This window comes from Oxyura jamaicensis, chromosome 1, assembly GCF_011077185.1.
Source record: "Oxyura jamaicensis isolate SHBP4307 breed ruddy duck chromosome 1, BPBGC_Ojam_1.0, whole genome shotgun sequence".
In the NCBI taxonomy this organism is placed as follows: Eukaryota; Metazoa; Chordata; class Aves; order Anseriformes; family Anatidae; genus Oxyura; species Oxyura jamaicensis.
In genome coordinates, this window is record NC_048893.1 from 79,465,678 (window position 1) to 79,485,875 (window position 20,198).

Below are 20,198 nucleotides of genomic sequence, written 5' to 3' on the forward strand. Positions count from 1 at the left end.
TTATTTTATTTTATTTTATTTTATTTTATTTTATTTTATTTTATTTTATGACACAAGTGAAAGAACAATCAGACATCCTCTGGGTATTCACCTTCCTGAAATATTTTTAGGTGTCTGTACCCCTTTCTTAGTCCAGGATCTTGGATAAAACAATTGGGCCACACCAACCCTTTCTCAAACCCATAATTCCCAACCTCATTTTGAGCACTTAGATCACAAATTGATAGCCCTTACATAAATCTTTTAACAGAGGAGGCCTGTCAGCATCCCACATTTTTTTGTGTTGGACCTTGTGAGATTTGCTGAGCATTGATTTCTGCCAAAATACTTCTGTAAAGTTTTTCTGGAGAAAATGGTACATCCAAGAGGGTGATCCCTCTGAAGATGGAGGCACAAGAACATGTACATAGCATTTAACATTAAAAAACACCGTTGAGTCGGTTTCTTGCATGTCATTACAGGTAACATGTAGAAAGAAAACCAAGACCAGTGAGCACCTCCACAAGTATTAAATCAAGAAAGTAGAATGAGTAAATCAAGAAGTGAATGAATGTAGCAAAGTCACATCTTTAAGTCTGTGAGCTTGCAGTTTATTTCATTAGACAGTGGCAAGTCTGGCTTTTTAACTCTGTCCTAAGAGTGATGACCATTGCCTGTATGTTGTTATTTTGCAGTTTTGGCAAGGACCTTTGCCAGGCCAAGCTGGATCTTCTCAAGAGTGAGTATTCCTTCATCTGAGTGTCTAAAGCAGGTGCTTCCTTTATCCTCCTTGAGGATATTTATTAGCTATTATTAGCTATTATTAGCTATTTCAAGATTTATGAAATGCTAAGATAATGCAGTCTTTGTTCTCAGACAGATTCCTTGACAGTGGATCTGACACTTAAATTAAGGCCCATGGTTGAAGACAAACTGAGGGTCACAAGAGAGTCTTAAACAGATAAAACCCTATGTCTTCATAAACAACACAGAAAGGCTCTCAGCATTTGTAGAAATACAAACAGCACCAACAGCCTCATCCTTCACCCATCTCTGTCTGATCAAGGTAAAGGTGTTTGTAGGAAATAAACAAGCGACATGGATCCATCCAGTAGCTGGGTGTATGCACTCTATCCAGAAGTTATCCGTGGATCCCTTGTCTCCCTTTTTGTGGGCACCCAAGCATGTGAATCCCTGAGGCTGCAGCTGGATTGCTGTTGCAGGGCTCTCACTCACACACACAAACACACATGCATGTGCAAAAACACACACAGTGAATCTCTTTGGTAGCAGGGTTTAGATGCACAGTCCACCAGGTAGCTGGGTCTGGGTCTTCACTCTCCCTAGTTTGCCTCCCACAAAAATAAACACACACTCACAAACTAGACTTACAGTCACTCTCCAGGCTCTGTAATTCGTAATTCAGATTGCTCTGCCTGCCATTGTTCTGTGCTACTTTTGAGTGTGTGAAGACAAACCTTTTATCACATAACTTAACAGGATTGGTTTCTTTGAGCAATTTAAGCCACTTTAAGGACAAGTGGCTGGAAGGGCTATGTTCTATGTTCTTCACCCTGGCTATGTGTTCTTGCTCTCTTCTGGTGCTGTTGTTGATGTTTGTGGGGCAGATCAGGGAACAGACACACGTAGAGAAAAGATAGGAATAGATAGGCTATTTGTATCAGATACTAATAGGCTATTAATATGAGGAAAAGTAGTTTGTAAAAGAATAGAAGCCAATCTGGGAGAAATGAAAAGTGTTTGATTTAATCATCTAATCTGTTTAAAAAGTTGATCAAGTGTCTTTTCCTTTTTCCTTTCTTTCTTCCCCTCCCCCCTTTTTTTTTCTTTGTTATTTTCTTGTTATTTTTAACCATCTCTTTGTGTATGTCTTTAGTGTGAAACCTTTTTCTCAACAACCATATGCTGTACAGCCTCCGCTGCCACTGCCAGGTAGGTAAGAAAATACAGTTCTTGCTTTGAAATTGTGCTAACTTCAAAAATGGCTAACACTTAAAAAATGATGCAGTTATTTTTTTAAAAATCTTTTTGCCTACTGAAACATTTTAGTGAGTCCAATATTAATTTTATATGATTTCCCCTCATCACCATTTTCCATCCTTTTATTGAGAGAGCTGAAGCACTTTAATTTTGGTTTATTTAAATAAACACACATACAAACACATTTTTTTTCTTCGTTTGTTTAGTTGTTTGGGTGTTTCTTTTCCTCCTAACTAAACATAAAATGAAAGCTAATGTATCTCTATTGTTCTTCCACCATGCTGGATGTACTAGAACAGTGTTTTTTGTCATAACATGATTGCCTTTCCAATTCCTTATTACACTGAACAATAAATATCTTTTTCTTCTCAACTTCCTCTGTTTGAGAAATTAATGATCATGCTAATGGTATTGCTTCATTCTCTGATACTACAGCAGCCTATTCCTCTGCTCATTTAAGGCCCAGTCCAGGTCCTGTTAAAGTTGCTGAACATGTTTTCTCTGGTGTCAAAACCAGGTAGATTGTCTTTTACAGTCATGACAACCCTGACACTACTGTCTTAGCAGAGGGTGATTGAAAAGCCGTTTAGAGCACATGTGGAGCGAGAAACCTGTGAATGATATTTCTGCATGATGAAGTTAGATGAAAATGTAATTAGTCAGCTTTGACAACAGGTGCTTTTCTGGAAAGTTATTACCAACTTGTCTATTTCTAAATTTTGATACATAAATCTTGTGTACTTAGGGTTCGAGTCTCCTGCTGGTCTCTCCCCTTCACCATCAGTACCAGCTTGGCAAGGACGAAGGGTTGCTAGCTCCAAACTTTGGATGTTAGAATTCTCTGCATTCTTGGAACAGCAACAAGATCAAGATACAGTAAGATACACACCTGACTTCCACCCCTCATTTAATTTTGATATTCAGGTAGCTTTTGCTCATTGTGGATGTGTTATACTACTATATGTACATGGAAATACTTGCTTCGTTGCTCTACTGAGGATACATCTTCAGGAAACAACCCAGTTATAGATCTTTCTCTTAGAGGACAGAATTGCTTATAGCAATATAGCCAGCTCTGTGCCATGTGCTTTTGGCCTTCCTTTACAGGGTCATGGTCATCCACATACCAGATCTCAAGGCACTGACATCATAAGCCAGTGGAACAGCCCCTGCAGGGCTATTCTAGCTGTCTTTTTCAGACTTGGAGTACAGATCCAATACCAGAAGATGCTAAGATAACATGGAGCCACATAGTCTCTCTGGTGTGCTGAGAACTTAAATCTGTGGGCAACTGGGATGAATGTGAATCAGAGTGTTTCTGTGTTGCCACCTATAAAATGGGAATAAGACTTGCTTGTCTCACTAAAGTCTTGTGATATTGCATATTGAGACACATTGGTGATGGGCCAGTTATACTTCCTGTCTCTGAGACAGGATAACTGCAGTTCAGAAAAGATGGTAGTATTTGGCTGGCATCTTGCTGTGGGAATTTGGGCAGTTCTTCATAAGGAGTTTTGATGTTTATTGACTGAATGATTTGTTACTGGTAGCATTCTGCATCTCAAGTTATTTCATACTATATAACAGTGGCATGAGGCGATGGTTTAGGACTGATTATAGTAAAAAAAAAAGCACACAATAATGTTTCAGAAGAAGCAAGAAGCATGGATGTATTGATAAGAAAGAAATAACAACATGAGTTGGTATTAGCAGATATCTTTCTGCTAATTTTTCTGCTTTTTTAGGAAGTGCTATCAAATTTTCAGTGAACAGTTATTGTCACAGATCTGCAGTGATGGTTTAGTGTGTAGTGTGGGGGTACAGAACTTTCTGTGTAATCACTCATACAATTTTAGGCAGCACCCCCTTCTGTATACTGTTCATACACCCTGAATAGATTGATAAGTGAACTGCGTGCTTTCTGAGCATGAGGATATTTTAAAATGATCTCATGAGCTTTTTGGTTTTCTTTTTGTGGTGGGATGGACTCTACCAGTTTGCTAAAGTATCAGTTTTTCTCCCATGAAGAAATGTACACTCTGAATGTAATGAACAATTTCCTAATTCTATGTTTTTCCTCTTCTTGCAGTATAACAAACACCTGTTCGTGCACATTGGGCAATCAAGTCCCAGCTACAATGATCCCTATCTTGAGGCAGTGGATATCCGACAGATCTATGACAAGTTCCCTGAGAAAAAAGGGGGCCTGAAGGAGCTGTTTGAAAGGGGGCCAGCTAATGCCTTCTTCCTTGTCAAGTTCTGGGTAAGGGAAGGGCCCTTTGTAGGGCACCCATTTGCTATGAAGTTCTCACTTTAAGGCTCACTAGCTGTTAGAAGACTAGCAGCTCAAACAAATTTACACTGTGCAGAAGACTTAATAGAGTCACAGCTGTCTCTGGGGATCTTTCCTTGATTGCACAAGGCCCTCCTTCCAGCCTGAAGCAAGACATATCTTTCACAGTGTCATTTGTAGAGTTCTTCTTGACTAGTGTCTGTGGAGTTTGGTAATTTGAATTTATTTATTTATTTATTTATTTATTTATTTATTTTGAATTTTGTATTTATGTATAAGAGAAGAATTCAGAGAAAATTCTTCTTTGTGTACACGTATACATTCACTTCTCTCAGTGCTGAGTAAATCTTCAGTCAGAGGCAATATTTTTCCTTCTCTTCTCCTATCTCATTAGCTGGATTTTGTGTTATCCAAGTACCAATGATTTACAGATATGTATTGACTGCAGGCACAAGGATAGACAAAAGGTAAGAGAGGCATATTATGAAATTGGATTATGTTGCTAATATACTACTGAGTTTACTTATGGTAAGTTGGCAGAAAATTATGCACTCAATTTGGCCTGGATAGAATTTTCATGAGTTAGCTTAAATTTGCAAAAATCTGTGCCATTGTGCTTCAGGATACAAATAAAATAGTTTTGATGATCAATATTATTAGAGATATTACACAATTAAAAATAAAAGGAGCTTGGGGCAGTTGCATGCTAGATGGCTGAGGTAGTGTAATGAGATTTGGAGCTTTTCACCTTGAAGTTACCACTTATGATTCAACCCCAGATCAGGACTAAGATGATGAGAAATGATACTCCATATCTCATACTCTTCAAACAAACTGGAATTAGAAAGCCTCTTAACTAGTGCTTTCAGGAAAAAGAGGAGTTAATTTAAATGCCTTGAGATGTGTCTTCCCAGCTGTTCCAAGCCTGGCCTTTCCAGAACTGAATTGGAGAATGCTGGCTAGGAGTCGGCTGTTCAACTGTCTGGTATTTTTCCTTGGAGACACATCATTTTACTGCCTTAGATTGTGTACTATTGCGCTGTATTGGTAATGGGATTAGCCTCAGTCAAAATACAACAAAGCCTGCTCGAGAACGTTAAAATAAAAAATAAAATAGCAGCCCTATTTCCCTGTGGATGGCAGATACTTGGGAGAGACAGCAGCATCTTTCTGGAAAGGGTCTCCTTTGAGAAACATCTGGGTAGTAAAAGCCCTACTAAGAACTGTCTGAGAAAGGAAACGGAAGCCTGATGTGACAAAAGAAAGGAAAAGCTAAGAGGGAATGGCTTCTAAGAAGAGGTCCCTGGTAGGAGCAGCAACAAACAGCTGCTTAGCTACTTTGTTCTGTAGGGATCCCATATAAGTGCTTGTGCCAAGGTGAAGAGGACTGGCTCCTTTGTGGTATCCCTTAGAAGCGCTTTGGAAGTTTTCCAAGAACAAAACAAAACAGGGAATCATAGAATAGGAACTTAGAGGGAGATGTTAACTAGAATAAAACACTCTGAATTCCTTGACTTAAGGGGAGAAAAATCACAATGAAGTTGTGATCTAGTGCAGCTGTGATTTTATTTATCTAAACTGTTAACATATTTTTGTGCTTGTGGGGTTGGCTTTGGAGATTTTGCTTCTTTTTAACAAGGGTAAATGTGGCCTAAATACCATGTCAGACCAATTTGAATCCTTTTAAGGATTTACATGTTGGAATGTCATTGAGTTGGCCCTCACTGGGCCCACGTGGGGTGTCTGGTGTTCAGAAGGCATCAATTCATTGAAACTTAGTTTGCATAAAGAGATGTGACATAGGATTTGAAGAATCTTTCCTCCACTGTCAGTGCTACTATACATGATGCCCTGAAGCTCTGTATTTGTACTCTTCACAACAGTGATGTTTCTGGATTTCTAGTTTAATATTTTGGCTTTCTCACTTGTTTTTTTGGTACCTTTGCATTGTTGAGTCCTGTCTGGAGTTGACATCAGATTTTACTGGTGGAAACACTGAAGGATGTTGCTTATAAGTAAGCTTACGAGTAAAGTCATTGATTGAATAAAATCAAATAAGGTTTGTAAGGAGTAAATAATACTGTCTTGTATTTGTTTCTCAGAGTAGACAGTAGTAGGGGATGAAAGCATGACTCTGCTGACATTATTCTGGATGAAAGAAGGTTGGGGCACTTTTATGATTTGTATTGTGTTTTATAGGTATGCTTACTTATGTTAATCCTGTTGTAAGATTTCAGCTAGGATCTCTAAGGTAGTATAGCAGAAGAAACTAAAAACTTTTTTTTGAAGTAATTTCCTTTAAAAAAAAAATAAATCCATAGCTTTTTTAAAAAAGGGAAAACTTTGAATTCAATATTCCAATGTGCTTCATAAGTTGTGATAGTTCAGTCTTATACTTAATCAAAGCACATGAGCCATGACTGTAATGCACTGTGCTACATTTACAATGGGAATTCATGAGTTTTATGTATTGCAATATATGGTGCAACTCAAGCCCACAGGAGAGACCAGCTCATATAAAGCAGAAAAAACTGCAAATTCTACATGACATTATGTTGGTATTTTCAAATATGGAAGTGTGGGCTTGACCAAATGTTTCACAGGCTCTGGGTAAGAGCAAAAAGTGTTCTTGTTTTCAAAAGGTCATTTTTGCCACACCATACCCTCCCTAAACAAACACTTTTCATAGATAAGGCAATGTAATTTTTAAAAAAGTTTTTTCAGAAAAAAATGAGATTTCAGCTGAGATTTTTATATATCTCTGCATTTTTATACCTCTGTAAACAGTACACGATAGTGTTTTTTTTTAATTTATCCCCTGATTGCTCTGAAAAGCTGTATGCGTACACTGATGTCCTAAGGTGCTGGATAATGCAATTGCTATACTATTGAATTCATAGTTTTGCTTGTTTGTTTTTTTTGTTTGTTTTGTTACATTAAAAGTCTTATCCAAAAGCAACTTACTGATAATCTAAAATTGGATGGGTAGTTAAATAGTTATTAAGGTATGTTTTGAGACATGAAGATAATGAATGTTTTTTTTCAGAGGTTCTGAACTGAAGTGGTGGTTGCAGGTGGCAAAAGATTTACAAAAAAAAAAAAAAAAATCAAGATATTGAATAAGTTGTTTTTGTATTTATGGAGTTTTACACCTGAAGAACTGTGGTGGTTTTACCGTGCTAGGCAGTTGAACACCAGAACCGCTCTCTCACTCCCCCTCCTTAGATGAGGAGGGGAAGAAGTAAAGGAAAGAACAACTCACGGGTTGAGATAAGGATGATTTAATTAAAGAGGGAAATATATATATATATATATATAATTAAGGAAATATTATTAATTAAACAATTCAACTAAAGGGCAAAAACGGGAAAGGGGAAGAGGAAGGGGGAAAGGGAATAACTAAACAAAACAAGTAAAGGCTATGTGGAAGTGCAGAGGAAAGAAATTACTCTCTACTTCCCACAAATGAGCGATGCTTGACCACGTCCTTGAAGCAGGGCCTCAACGCACGTAGCCGGTGTTCGGGAGGAGGACAGACGTTTTCGCAACGAGAGCCCACCCCTCCCCTCTTCTTCCTTTTTCCACCTTTTATTGCTGAGTGTGACATCACATGGTATGGAATATCCCTTTGGTTGGTTTAGGTCAGCTGCCCTGCTGATGTTTCTTTCTCACTTTTTGCCCACCCCCTAGGAGGGTCAGAGAGAGTCCTGATGCTGTGCCAGCACTGCTCAGCAGCAGACACAACACTGGTGTGATACCAGTGCTGTTCTAGCTACAAGTGCAGAGCGCAGCACTGTATGTGCTGCTGCAGGGAAAGTTAACATCCCAGCCAGACCCAGTACAAGAACCTGAGTCAGGAAACTGCCAGTACTGTACTATGAAGTGAATATATCCAATGATCTGTTGTGCACTGAAAGTCTAACTCCAAACACCAGGTCTGGGGTTTCTTGACATTTCACAGGAGATAGTATAACTGAGAAACAGAGTTCACATTTATTCAGTGGTGCTTTAAATTATTTATACAACAGCTAAGTGTTAAAAGTTGACTAATTTGAAAGATAAGAAGTGTTTGCAATTCTTCCTTGATTTTGGCTTTGAAAGTCTGGTACAATGAACTAACTCTTTGACTTGGATTGGCAGGTTGTGTATGATATCTCAGTGACATTTCTCCGTGCTCCAAGTGCATTCTAGCACACAACAATGAATGTGAGACATTTGCCTTCCAACACATAGGCAGTGGCAGCTCTGCTCTTTTCCAGTGTAATATTATCTCTACCACCTGTTACTTGTTTCTGCCCATGAACTCCTCCTAAATTCATCGTTATTAATAGTTTGGGGAAGAGGAGTTTTTAGGGCTTTGCACATTAGTAGAATGGTGCACTTGCATCTTAAATCTTTCAGAAGTTGTGAAAATGACTGGAAGATAGAAGGAAAATGAGGGGAGAAAGAGAAAAAAAAAAAAAAAAAAAAAGGAAAGAAAGAAAGAAATTCAGGATAGGTAGAACTTTGTCCAAAGCAGACTTCTGCATAGGGGTGTTATCAAGGGAATTGCTTAGGAGACTTTTCCTGTCAATGATGAAAACATGTAATAATTTCTTGTCAGTGATAGGCAAACTGAATCAGTCAAATCACTCTGTGGTTTCTTTCCATTAAATTAATTATACTGTAGTGGAAGGGGCTGGAGGGGTGGGCTAGAGAGCACGCCCTGCACTTGGCTTCCCTCCTCTCCCAAGCAAATCCAGTCAGGTCAGCAGCAGTGCAAGTTCCCTTTGTCACCTTGTCCTGTATGCTGTATGCCTTCCATCCTGATTTTTAAGATATTTGGACATTTTTTTTTTTTGAGAATGGATCTGACAGTGCATTAATTTCACCTGCAGTCAACAGCAACACCTCCTAACAGTTGCTAGCTTATGTAAGGGATCGCTATGTCAATCAATGACACTTTTTTCACCAAAGTTATTCCCCAGAGTGTTCAACAGAATAGATATTGTTGGCAGCAAAAAGCAGATTGAATTGCTGAGGCATCTGTCCGCTGGTTGTTAAAATTACACAATCCTTGGTGGCTAGCTAAGTTGCAGCTAACCTTATTGTTGGCAAGACCTTCTGCAATTTTTGTCTAGCTCTGGAACTGCCATCTTGCACCTTTCTTGGAGGTAGTGGCACACATTTTGAAACATTATTAAGGAATTGCTTACCATATGCCTTTCCATTGACCATGGGACATGTGTGCAAGATATTGTCAAGCTATGGTTTCTCACAACATTTACTACAACTTGGACTCTTGTCCAGTTACTGCTTTTCAAAGCCTCAAATAAGCTGAAGACTGATTCTCAAAGGTCACATTTCCCTTTGTGAACAGTGTCTGAGAAATTTTGATTCCTAGCAGGAATGAGGGCTTTCTCAGTAATCAGTTGAGAAACTCACTCCCACCAAAGATCAGACAAAAAACTTAGTGTTGTTATTACACTGCACAATGCCAACTTTTCTGTAAGTGTTTCTTTCCTGGGGTTGCAGTTATTGAGTAATAAACACAGGCGCATCCAAGCTGTTTGCAGCAGAGCTGCTAAGAACTCAGACCACCAAGATGATTTAAAAAAAAAAAAAAAAAAAAAAAAAAAAAGTAATACTAGCCTTGTTCAGGATTACTATGCCTTTCCCCAAACAAATCCATTTTCTTCTGTCTAGATTTTTTTTTTTTCATTTAAAAATTTTGCTTACTTCTCCTTAAAGGAGGAAATCTCAGATGTTAGCACCAAAACAGGCAGATCAACTCTCTTGAATGCAATCTGTAGATCTCTGAGACCTATTTCCACAGACACCTCAGTGACTGTAATTCCAGCATGTTTGGAACTCAACAGGCAAGCTGAAGACAAGTATGTCATTTGTGCTGAGCTTGCACAGTAAGTTGAATGCATTCCAGGCACATCACATTGTTGCTATGAGCTGGCTAAAGCGTGCACACCTTTTTGCATCTGGAATTTCTTGGACAGAAGGCAAGAGCCCTGACTTTGTCAGATAAAGTAGTATGGTCCAGTCAGTGGCTCATCAGTCACATTTAGCTTGTAATATGTCTCTTGTATTTATTCTTCTTCTTTGCCCTTGAAGAAATGTGAACAGCTGTTTGAATGCTGACAGCACCCAACCAGCTTAAATGTTGCTTCTGCTCCTGCTGCAATGATACCCTGTTGCTAGCAATGGCTGCTAGGAGCCTGGGGGACAAGGCAACTCATCCCATTGGGAGGGGCTTTCCTAAATCCTGACTGTCTTTACTTTGGCTGCCTAGGATGGGGTAAGGAATGTATTCAGGAGTTATCTCACTACTAGTTGGATATCCTAGTGTGTTTGCCACTGAGGAGCTTGGAGACCTAGGTTCTAGCCTCCAAGTCTGAATCATATTTAATGTTATGTCTTCAAGAAGTCCATGCATTCCCAGACTATAAAGTGATGACTGGCCTTCCTACTTGATGAAGTGATGGGAAAATGAATTCACTCTAAGTTATAATTAATATTAATGCCTTGTATCTTTGAGGCATGGAATGTACTGGACAGAATAAAACAGACCTTCCTCTGCTTGGTTTCATACCTGGTACATTCTGGGCAGAGAGAAATGTGAGCAGGCACAAGATGAGGTGTGATTTGGCACAAACTTTTGTTTAGAGGAAGAAACACTGGAAGTGAAGAGAAGGGAAGAATCCTTTCCCCAAAGTGACAATATGGTTTTGAGTCCTGTTGATGGGGAGCTCATAATAATCTAGTCATGGAGTCTGTATCATTTTCAGATGTTAAGTTAAAAGCAATATCTCTTCTGGTCATTAGAGATTCTATTATATGCAGCAAGATTTTGTCCTTGTGCAATCACGGGAAGTGTAACTGCCTCCATTAGGGATTTACCTGACTGTCCAGTTGATACTTAGAGGTTAGATTGGCTATGGCACATATATATATATATTCCCTTAATTGACTCCCTTTGGAAGTAATAATCTCCACAGGAGGGAAAACTAGTGTATTTGACACCTGAGCTGCTACAGTTCTTTGGCCTTATATTTACATATAGAATCACAGAATGATTGAGGTTGGAAGGGACCTCTGGAGATCATCTAGTCCAACCTCCCTGCCGAGCAGGGTCACTTAGCACATTGCAGAGGATTGCATCCAGGTAAGTTTTGAGTATCTCCAGAGGAGGAGACTCCACAGTCTCTATGGGCAACCTGTTCCACTGCTCCCTCACCCTCAGTAAAGTTTTTCCTCATATGCAGATAGAACTTCCTGGGTTTCAGTTTGTGCCCATTGCTTCTCATCCTATCACTGGGCACTACCAAAAGGAGTCTGTCCCCACAGTCTCGACACCCCTCTCTACAGGTATTTATACACATTGATAAAATCCCCTCTCAGCCTTGTCTTCTATAGGCTAAGCAGGCCCAGCTCTCTCATCCTTTCCGTATAAGAGAGTTGCTCCTGTCCCCTCATGATCTTAGTAGCCCTCTGCTGGGCTTGCTCCAGTAGCTCCATGTCCCTCTTGTACTGGGGAGCCCAGAACTTGGCACAGAACTCCAGGTGTGGCCTCACCAGTGTTGAGCAGAGGGGGAGGATCGCCTTTCTCAATCTGCTGTCCACACTCCTCTTGATGCAGGCTAGGATCCCATTGGCCTTCTTGGCCACAAGGGCACACTGCTGGCTTATGGTTAACTTGTTGTCCATGATGACCCCCAGGTCCCTCTCCGCAGAGCTGCCAGTAGCATCCGTCTGAGGTGTTGCAGCTCCATTCTGCTACAAACAGGAATCAAAGTCCTCAGCCAGCTGCTGCTCTCCTTCCCTGGAGTTGCTGAGATTTCATGTATGGTTTTTTTTCATTGTGTTTATCCCCCCCACCCTGAGATGTAGCTGAACACTATTGTGAAGGACTACTAGTCTGGTTCCTCTTTTGAGAAAAAAATGAATCAATCTTTATTCAGACGGCTGGAATATGGGTCAAATAAACCAAATAAGCAATACAGTTAGCTGCCTTGACATCTGGCCTGAAGGCCACACCCAGAGAGTGGTGGTCCATGGCTCTATGTTCAGGTGGAGGCTGGTGACGATTGGTGTCCCTCAGGGGTTCATCCTGGGATCAGTACTGTTTAATATCTTTATCAATTACATAGATAGTGGGATCGAGTGCACCCTCAGCAAGTTCACAGATGACACTAAGCTGAGAGGTACAGTTGATACAACAGAAGGAAAGGATGCCATCCAGAGGGACCTGGACAAGCTTGAGAAGTGGGCCCACATGAATCTAATGAGCTTCAACAAGTCTAAGTGCAAGTTGCTGCATCTGGGTCAGGGCAATCCCAGACATGAGGACAGACTGTGAGAAGAACTCATTAAGAGCAGCCCTGCAGAGAAGGACTTGGGGGTGCTGGTGGAAGGAAAGCTTGACATGAGCCAGTAGTGTGTGCTTGCAGCCCAGAAGGCCAACTGCATCCTGGGTTGCATCAACAGAGGAGTGGCCAGCAGGTCAAGGGAGGTGATTGTCCCCCTCTGCTCTGCCTTTGTGAGGCCCCACTTGGGAGTGCTGCATCCAGATCTGAGGCCCCCAGCACAAGATGTGGATCTGTTAGAGTGAGTCTGGAAGAGGGACACAAAGTTGATCAGAGGAGAGCACCTCTCCTATGAAGAAAGGCTGAGAGAGCTGGGGATGTTCAGCCTGAAGAAGAGAAGGCTCTGGGATTACTTCATTGGAGCTTTTCAATATTTAAAGGAGACTTATAAAAAAGTTAGAGAGCAACATTTTGTTTATATAAAGACAGGACAAGGGGGAATTGTTTTAAACTAAAAGAGGGGAGATTTGGTTTAGAGGTTAGGAGGAAATTCTTCTCTCAGAGGGTGGTGAGGCACTGGAACAGGTTGCACAGAGAGGTTGTGGATGCCCCATTCCTGGAGGTGTTCAAGACCAGGTTGGAGGAGGCCCTGGGCAACATGATCTAGTGGGTGGCATCACTGCTCTTGACAGGGCGGAGGGAGGGAGGGTGCATTCTATGATTCTACAATAAATTAACATTGTGGTAACTCAGTATAATCCAAGCCAGAAAAAAGTAACATTGCTTCTCTAACACATGCATTTGCTGTGCAAATGAGGTATCTGCATAAATACGGTGGGGAAAATTGGATAGCCATGACTTCTTCGTGAACTTAACAATTCACTAGGCAACCTGAATTATGATCAAGCCTGTAATGCTTGTGCCTTGCTCCTGTTAAAACCTGTTCTACCAGGTAAAGGTTAGCCTGGATTTGTCTACATATGCTGCTCAAGTTTTGACAGACCGTGGAAGTGTAACACTGCATAAAATATTTGCTGGCTTTGTACAGCTATCACCTGATAAATCAGAGGGTGTTCTTCGTATATGTGGCGTGTAGGAGATGATGAGTTTAGGAAAACGTAAAGGGTTGAGTGCATAGATGGTGCAAACTGGTGTGAATGTGTTTTATATATGGGGCCAAGCAGGTTTACAGTGACTGAAGATTTGTCACTATTTCAGAGGGAGACATTCTACTCTAAAGAGGGGTTGGAGAGAGGGGGGGATTATAGAAAAAAAAGTAAACCAGTTTGACAAATGGATTTTCTTTCATCATAGCCTGTAGTGTGAATGATACAACTATTAAGGATATTTGTAGAAACTGTGGGCAACACCTTGTATTTTGAAGAGTGATTTGTGATCGTGTATTTAAATACTGTGCTGTTATGCTCTCAATTAAGAAAACAAGCAGACTGAAAGCTGTGTATCCATCCCTAATGCTTCCAGCATTGACTCTAGAACATTAGACTATCCTGTCATCTTGCCTGGACTGAATCTTTGTATTGCTAGAATTATCTGGATGCTACAATTGCTTGTCTATGAGATATTCCAGGAGATGCACTGCTCGCTGTATTTTATGAAAAACCTGTCCAAAATCTGTCTTTCTCAGTTTGTACTTTAACAAAAATACATGATAATTGGATTTTATTGGATGGTTGGCTTGGATTTTCTGTGATATCATTATCAAATGGAGATGGTAGTTCTTCTCTAGGTGGAAATATGCATGCACAAATGCAGAGTGGCAGCAATGTCCCCGTGTTGTGCTAAGCAGTAAATGGAACTGGATTTTCTTAAATAAATGAGGAGACGGTTTATTTTATTTCTTTTGCCGTCATCTCTTCATCCTTCATATGCCTGAGGTGGCAAGTTAACAACCAGGGGAATTGGACTGAAAGGAAATACTGCACATGGCTGCTCTTCCTGTTAGTGCTTTTGTCATCACTACTGGCAATATCTCTGTGAGGTGGGAGCTGCAGGTGAGTGTTGTAGTACAGGAAAGTTTCAGCCTGATTGTGCAGAGCCAACATGTAACTTAAAAGGGGTGGCAACAAAAAGGCTTCTAGCAGGTTTCTAGTTCCCGCTATAGTTGCTCAAACCCAGCATTTACTAGTAGAAGCAGATGTGCCTTCTGCTTTCTCCATTGCTGCCCATCCTCCCAACACGCATTGTCTGAATACACACAAGTGCTTTTGAAACAGGTCAAGGAAGTGATTGATCCCATGAAGAGCTAGCTGAGTAATTCCTCAGAGACTTTTGTACTGCAACTACACAAAAGTTTGTGCCAGTACAAGAAGAACAAGAGGGCACGAGGTACTGAGGTACAGTTTCCCAAGAAGCAACCTGCATGTGTGTTGCTATCAAAATAGGAAGCCCTTAGTTTTCATGTATGCATACCTCTTCCAGCCTGTCTAGCTTTGTGAGGATCCAAATGAGTTTTCTTGTCTGACTGAAAACTATCCTACCAAAACCATAACAAAATTAAAAAACTGTTTTGGCTGGGATTAGCTTTCTTATCTGGCTTAATCACAGACTCATACAATTGCTAATGGTAGCACAATGGCAGCAGCAGGCTTGTGTTGCTGCAGATGGGGAGAAGGCTGGATTGGCACTTTCTATCAGTAGCCCAGATGTAGATTGACTTAAATCTTTTTTGAAATTGCTGCTTCAGAGAAATAAGGTTAACAGTATTATCTCGTAATAGAGAAGAGACAGGTATTGTATATGGCACAGAAAAAGGATGTTCTTTGTTGAGATTCTCTGGTTCCAATGTTAGTGTTGCTTGTCCTAAGTCCTGCTCTAGCTCTCAGGTGAAAACAATCATCACTGACATCAGCTAAGAAAACCACACTAGAATCACATTGAATACAATCCTATTCATGCTGTATCCACTGTAGCAGGAATAGAGTTTCTACAGTTTGCAGTTTCCCTAAGTTCAGCAGGAAGAATAGAATAGGCTGAAATAGCCTATGGGGACCGATCATTGCTTTTCTGCTGAACTAAGCTAGCACCTGGGCTCATAGAGTACAGAGGAGCTCTACCCTCTTAGTTTTGAAATGGAGGAAGCTGAACTGGATATTCCCACACACTCTTTGTGTTTTCAAAGTGTAAGTGAATGTCACTTCTTCTTTTCTTAAATGTAGTTTGAATGACCCCCAGTGGACTCTTCAGAGAACCATGATTTTAATGAGCCAGGTCCCAACATGAGGCTTCAGTTGGCCAAACTTAGGCACCCACATTTCAAAACTGTGGCTGCTAATGAAGATGGGTTTGTATTCAGGTGGAACTGGGCTGTAACCTTGAGCCATCTACATTCTTTATGTTGTATCCTATCTAATTACATTCTTCATATCACTGTATCATAGTACCTGAGCACAGCATGTGTGTGTGTGTGTACTCACACATTCCTTCTTCCTGCTCTGTCTCTTTCCATGCATCTGTAGAGTGGAAGAACTTTATTCCAGTTCCCGTACCCTTATTTTTCCTCTTACGTGAGGCAGCCCAGTCTAGCCTATCTGTTGAATTGTTCTGACTCTAAAATGCCCTCCTGTCTGCTCTCCAAATGCTTTGTGTACCTCCATGTTGTTCTCTCACTGCCTTGTTATGGTAAATATCAGCTAAAGCAAGAGGCCATGCCATAAAATTTTCGATGTTCAAATTTTAATGTTCATATTTCCCCAAATATGTACAAATTCCCACCAAGCTTTTCTGAAGAAGTTTTTGAAGTTCCCAACTGGATTTTAGTGTATACTCTTCAGATTTCTCTTGCTTGCTTGATGCACGTTGATCTGCTTTGGAGCTTTGCACGGTCCTGGCTAAGCAAAATCCATTCAGGTAATGGTAAAAAAACACCACAACAGATACTTGATAATCATCTATTTTTCCTATGTTTTTATTTTATTTTTTATTTTTATTTTTGGCAGGCTGATTTGAACACCAACATTGAAGATGAATCCAGATCTTTCTATGGTGTTTCCAGCCAATATGAGAGCCCGGAAAACATGGTCATTACCTGTTCCACCAAAGTGTGTTCCTTTGGAAAGCAGGTGGTGGAGAAAGTGGAGGTAGGGAGCAGACCCAGGTGTGCAAGGTCCTCTGGCTGCTGTTCTGTCACTTCAAGTATTTGCATGCTGCATATATCTAAAGGTGAAACATATCCCATGCTTCCCACCAGGGAGATGGATGCCATAGATTATTATTTCTGAGACATGCAGTTGTAAAATTGCTACAGCCTGCAATATGGCATTTTCAGGACCTTATGGAAGGCCTCATAGCGCTTGATGTTTTTTCTTTAAATCTCAGTTCCTGAAGACTTGTGAATATATAAGACTTTCAGCTTTAGTGATTATCTGGATTTTCTGGGGACCAAAGAAAAGCTAGGAAACCTGGACTTTGTTTTGTATTCCTGAAAGGTGAAAACAGATCATAGACTACAGTAATTAGTGAATAGACGGTAATCGTTTACAGACTATAGTCTTATGATTTTTTGAGGCTTATCTCAGTGCTTGCATACTTAAGCTCTAGCAACAGTGAAGCTGCATAATTATGTGTATAACTGCTGTTAAAGAAATGTTTTCTGACACCACATTCAGCTGCTAAGAGAGCTGCTCTGACCTGCTTCCTGCTGCTGTCTTTCTCAAAGCAGCAGCCATGTGCAGAACACCAGATGTTCTGGTGTCAGCAGTCAGTTCAAGCTATGTTCTTTCCCAAGACTCATCTCTAGACATATGATAGACATGCCTAGAGTCTGGTTATAGATTTGCATGATGGGGTATTTAGGTCAGGGAAAGGTTTCATGGTGTATGGGAAAGGAAATCAAGCTCTTGAGGCGAAAGGAGGTAAAGGGCATCTAAGAGTCTGCTATGAAATGATACGAACAAGCATCAGTTTCTGTTCAAAGGAAGATGAAATACAGGAGCTAAGATGTGTATGTAAACCAAAAAAATCCCTCTTTGTAAGGCTGTCCAGAAACTCTCATAAGGAGGAGCCTTGAAAAAGTAATTGTTTTTTTCTGTTCTGAGTCCTTTTATGTGATTGTTATTGATGTGACATATGCCGCTTTTCTTTTTTACTTTGCAGACAGAGTATGCACGGTATGAAAATGGACACTATTCCTATCGCATTCACCGTTCCCCTCTTTGTGAATACATGATAAACTTCATTCATAAACTCAAGCACCTTCCTGAGAAGTATATGATGAACAGTGTGCTGGAGAACTTTACTATCTTACAGGTGGGACTTTGAACTGTTTTCGTTGGAGCTTGGAAACATGTAAGCCCCATGCAAGAGTTCACTGTTGTGAGTCAAAGCAGATTCCTTTTATAGCTCAGCATCTAATTGTAGTTAGTGTTTCTCATGTGTATTGCACCTCAAGACAGGAGCTCTAGAGATCATAGCTCATGCAGAGAAGCAATAGAATTTGAAAGGTCTGCATAACAGGGAAAAGAAAAGAAAGATAAAGGGAGAATTGATGAGGCAGAGACATACAGGAAGAAGGATGCAAAGTCATAGTGAAGAAAGTACTCATTCCACTATTAGATGGACGCTGAGGTCCTATCTGTGCCTTGGTAGGTTTTGCAAGTTAATAAAGCAAGAACACTGTTAAATGGCCATATACTTGTGTCATGGGGAGAGTTCTTCACCCAGACCTGGTAGGGGGAAAAAAAAAAAAAAAAAGTTGTTTCCTCGGTACCATCCTGAACCTTGAAAGAATATCAAGGCCAGTAAGGGAAGAGACATGTTAGGGGAAGCTCTATGAAACATTCATGAATCACTGCAACCTCTAGATAGTGCAGTACTACAAGGCTACAGTAACTAGATTGCATTAGTGTCTGTATTATACCAGGAGTCTTTCCTGGCTCAGATGCAGCCTAAATTTGGGAATAGGGCAAAGTCATCTTAGAAGGTGGATTATCCTAGTGGAGTGTGAGTTCTGTGCTTGTCTCTACAAGATGTGTCACAGATCTTTGCCCAGAAAACCTGAAGATGGGCAAGTGGAAGAGATTCTAGAGACTGTAAAGAAGGGAAATCAAGTGGTGTTCATTCAATTCTCTGGAGGTGCTGTGGGACTTCAGGCAACTCATTGCTCTGATTTGTGACTCATGTATCTTGGCTATAAAACAAAGTTAATAATATCATTATACATCTGAGGGTATGAGGTAAAGGAGGCTTTACTCTTTTATGTTTCTTCTAAGCTCTTTAGCATCTGGAAGAAAAGATAAGTATAAATGCTAAGGGTTTTTTTAGATGAGCAAAGGCATGAAGTGGGCAGGGACAAAGAGATTGAAAGCATGTATGCTGTCATTCATATTGAGAAATGCTGTAACTGCTTTCTGCATGTGTCATTCCACATTTAGGCCAGTGCTTGCTGTAAATTTAATGAACAAAATTGTCATATATTTATACTTCATCTGGAGCTTTATGTTTTCAGTAATCTCATGTCCTTTTCTCACCTCCTGTCGCAGAGAGGCGTATCTCATGTGGGTGATAGCACAGCCTTTTATATATTACCTTTGTAGTCTTGCAGCCCTGCTTCCTGAACAGCATGCTGAGAATTTTCTACCCGTGACTGGTCGCTCTTAATATCTCCTGTAAAATGAGATATACTCTCTAATTCTCACGGTCTGTGCCTACCACTGACAAGCAGGATCAGATGGTGGGAAAGAATTATTCATGGCTGTGGTATACCATCACATGAGCAGGAGTGGATGTGCAACAGGAGATGGCCTCTGTAAACCCAACAAAGAGAGCAAAAAAAATTTTCTGCAGATCCCTTCTCTGATGAAATCTGTAACACCAGTGGGTGGGGAGTAGAGTAGACCTGCTTCCACTTGTGTGGTTGCTGCTTGATCACAGCTTTCTATCCTCCTCAGTAGACTCTGCTCACCTCCCTGTCTCTTCACTGCACTGTATTCCTACCGCTGCAGAAGTGCTTTCCTTGGGGGTGTGTGCACATAGATTAGGGCACGTGGTGGCTGATTTGTGCATCATTCCTATGGTTCTGTTCTTTGCTTATTAATGACTTTTTTCTCTATGTGTTGGAATATGTAAGCAGAGAAACAGCAGATGCCATCTCAGCTTCTGTCTTCTTCCTTTTCTGTCTAGGTTGTGACAAACAGGGACACACAGGAGACCTTGCTGTGCATAGCATATGTTTTTGAGGTGTCAGCTAGTGACCATGGTGCCCAGCATCACATCTACCGGCTGGTGAAGGACTAGAGACTTTTCTGCTCTGAGTCATCCATGGGATGCATGCCTGAGGAAAAAGCCCATGCTTGAAAATCCCTTGTTCCCTCATGCCAAACTGAAAAATAAACTGCAGATACTGTGTATTTTCAGAAAAGCACCTCTGAGCAGTTTTATGATTCGCAGTGTCAAATAAGTTTGTATCTCCAGGTTCATGCAAACAGGGAAAAGGCTTGGAGTCAAAGAAGTAGGCAAATAACCGCTTAAGTGTTTCACCCAAACAGCATCTTCTGGAATGTATTCCTCACACTGGAAAACAGCCTTTAGAGCACACATTAGGTGTCGTTGAGCACATAGAAAGAGCAGTGTGCATGCTACACCTGGTCTGAGTGTGTGCACACTTGCATTCA

At 40.6% G+C, this 20,198-nt stretch overlaps 1 protein-coding gene across 1 annotated transcript in view; it reads left to right on the top strand.

Annotated features, from left to right (window-relative positions):
• TEAD4 (TEA domain transcription factor 4) overlaps window positions 1-19,948 on the top strand; it is a 59,448-nt gene extending 39,500 nt beyond the window's left edge. The window contains exons 7-13 of the mRNA XM_035313295.1: window positions 675-718; window positions 1,877-1,932; window positions 2,726-2,856; window positions 4,070-4,243; window positions 16,527-16,667; window positions 17,683-17,835; window positions 19,708-19,948. Coding sequence (XP_035169186.1) covers window positions 675-718; window positions 1,877-1,932; window positions 2,726-2,856; window positions 4,070-4,243; window positions 16,527-16,667; window positions 17,683-17,835; window positions 19,708-19,821 — 813 coding nt within the window. The 3' untranslated portion in view covers window positions 19,822-19,948. The remainder of the gene's footprint in view (window positions 1-674; window positions 719-1,876; window positions 1,933-2,725; window positions 2,857-4,069; window positions 4,244-16,526; window positions 16,668-17,682; window positions 17,836-19,707) is intronic.
• Window positions 19,949-20,198: the final 250 nt, after the last annotated feature.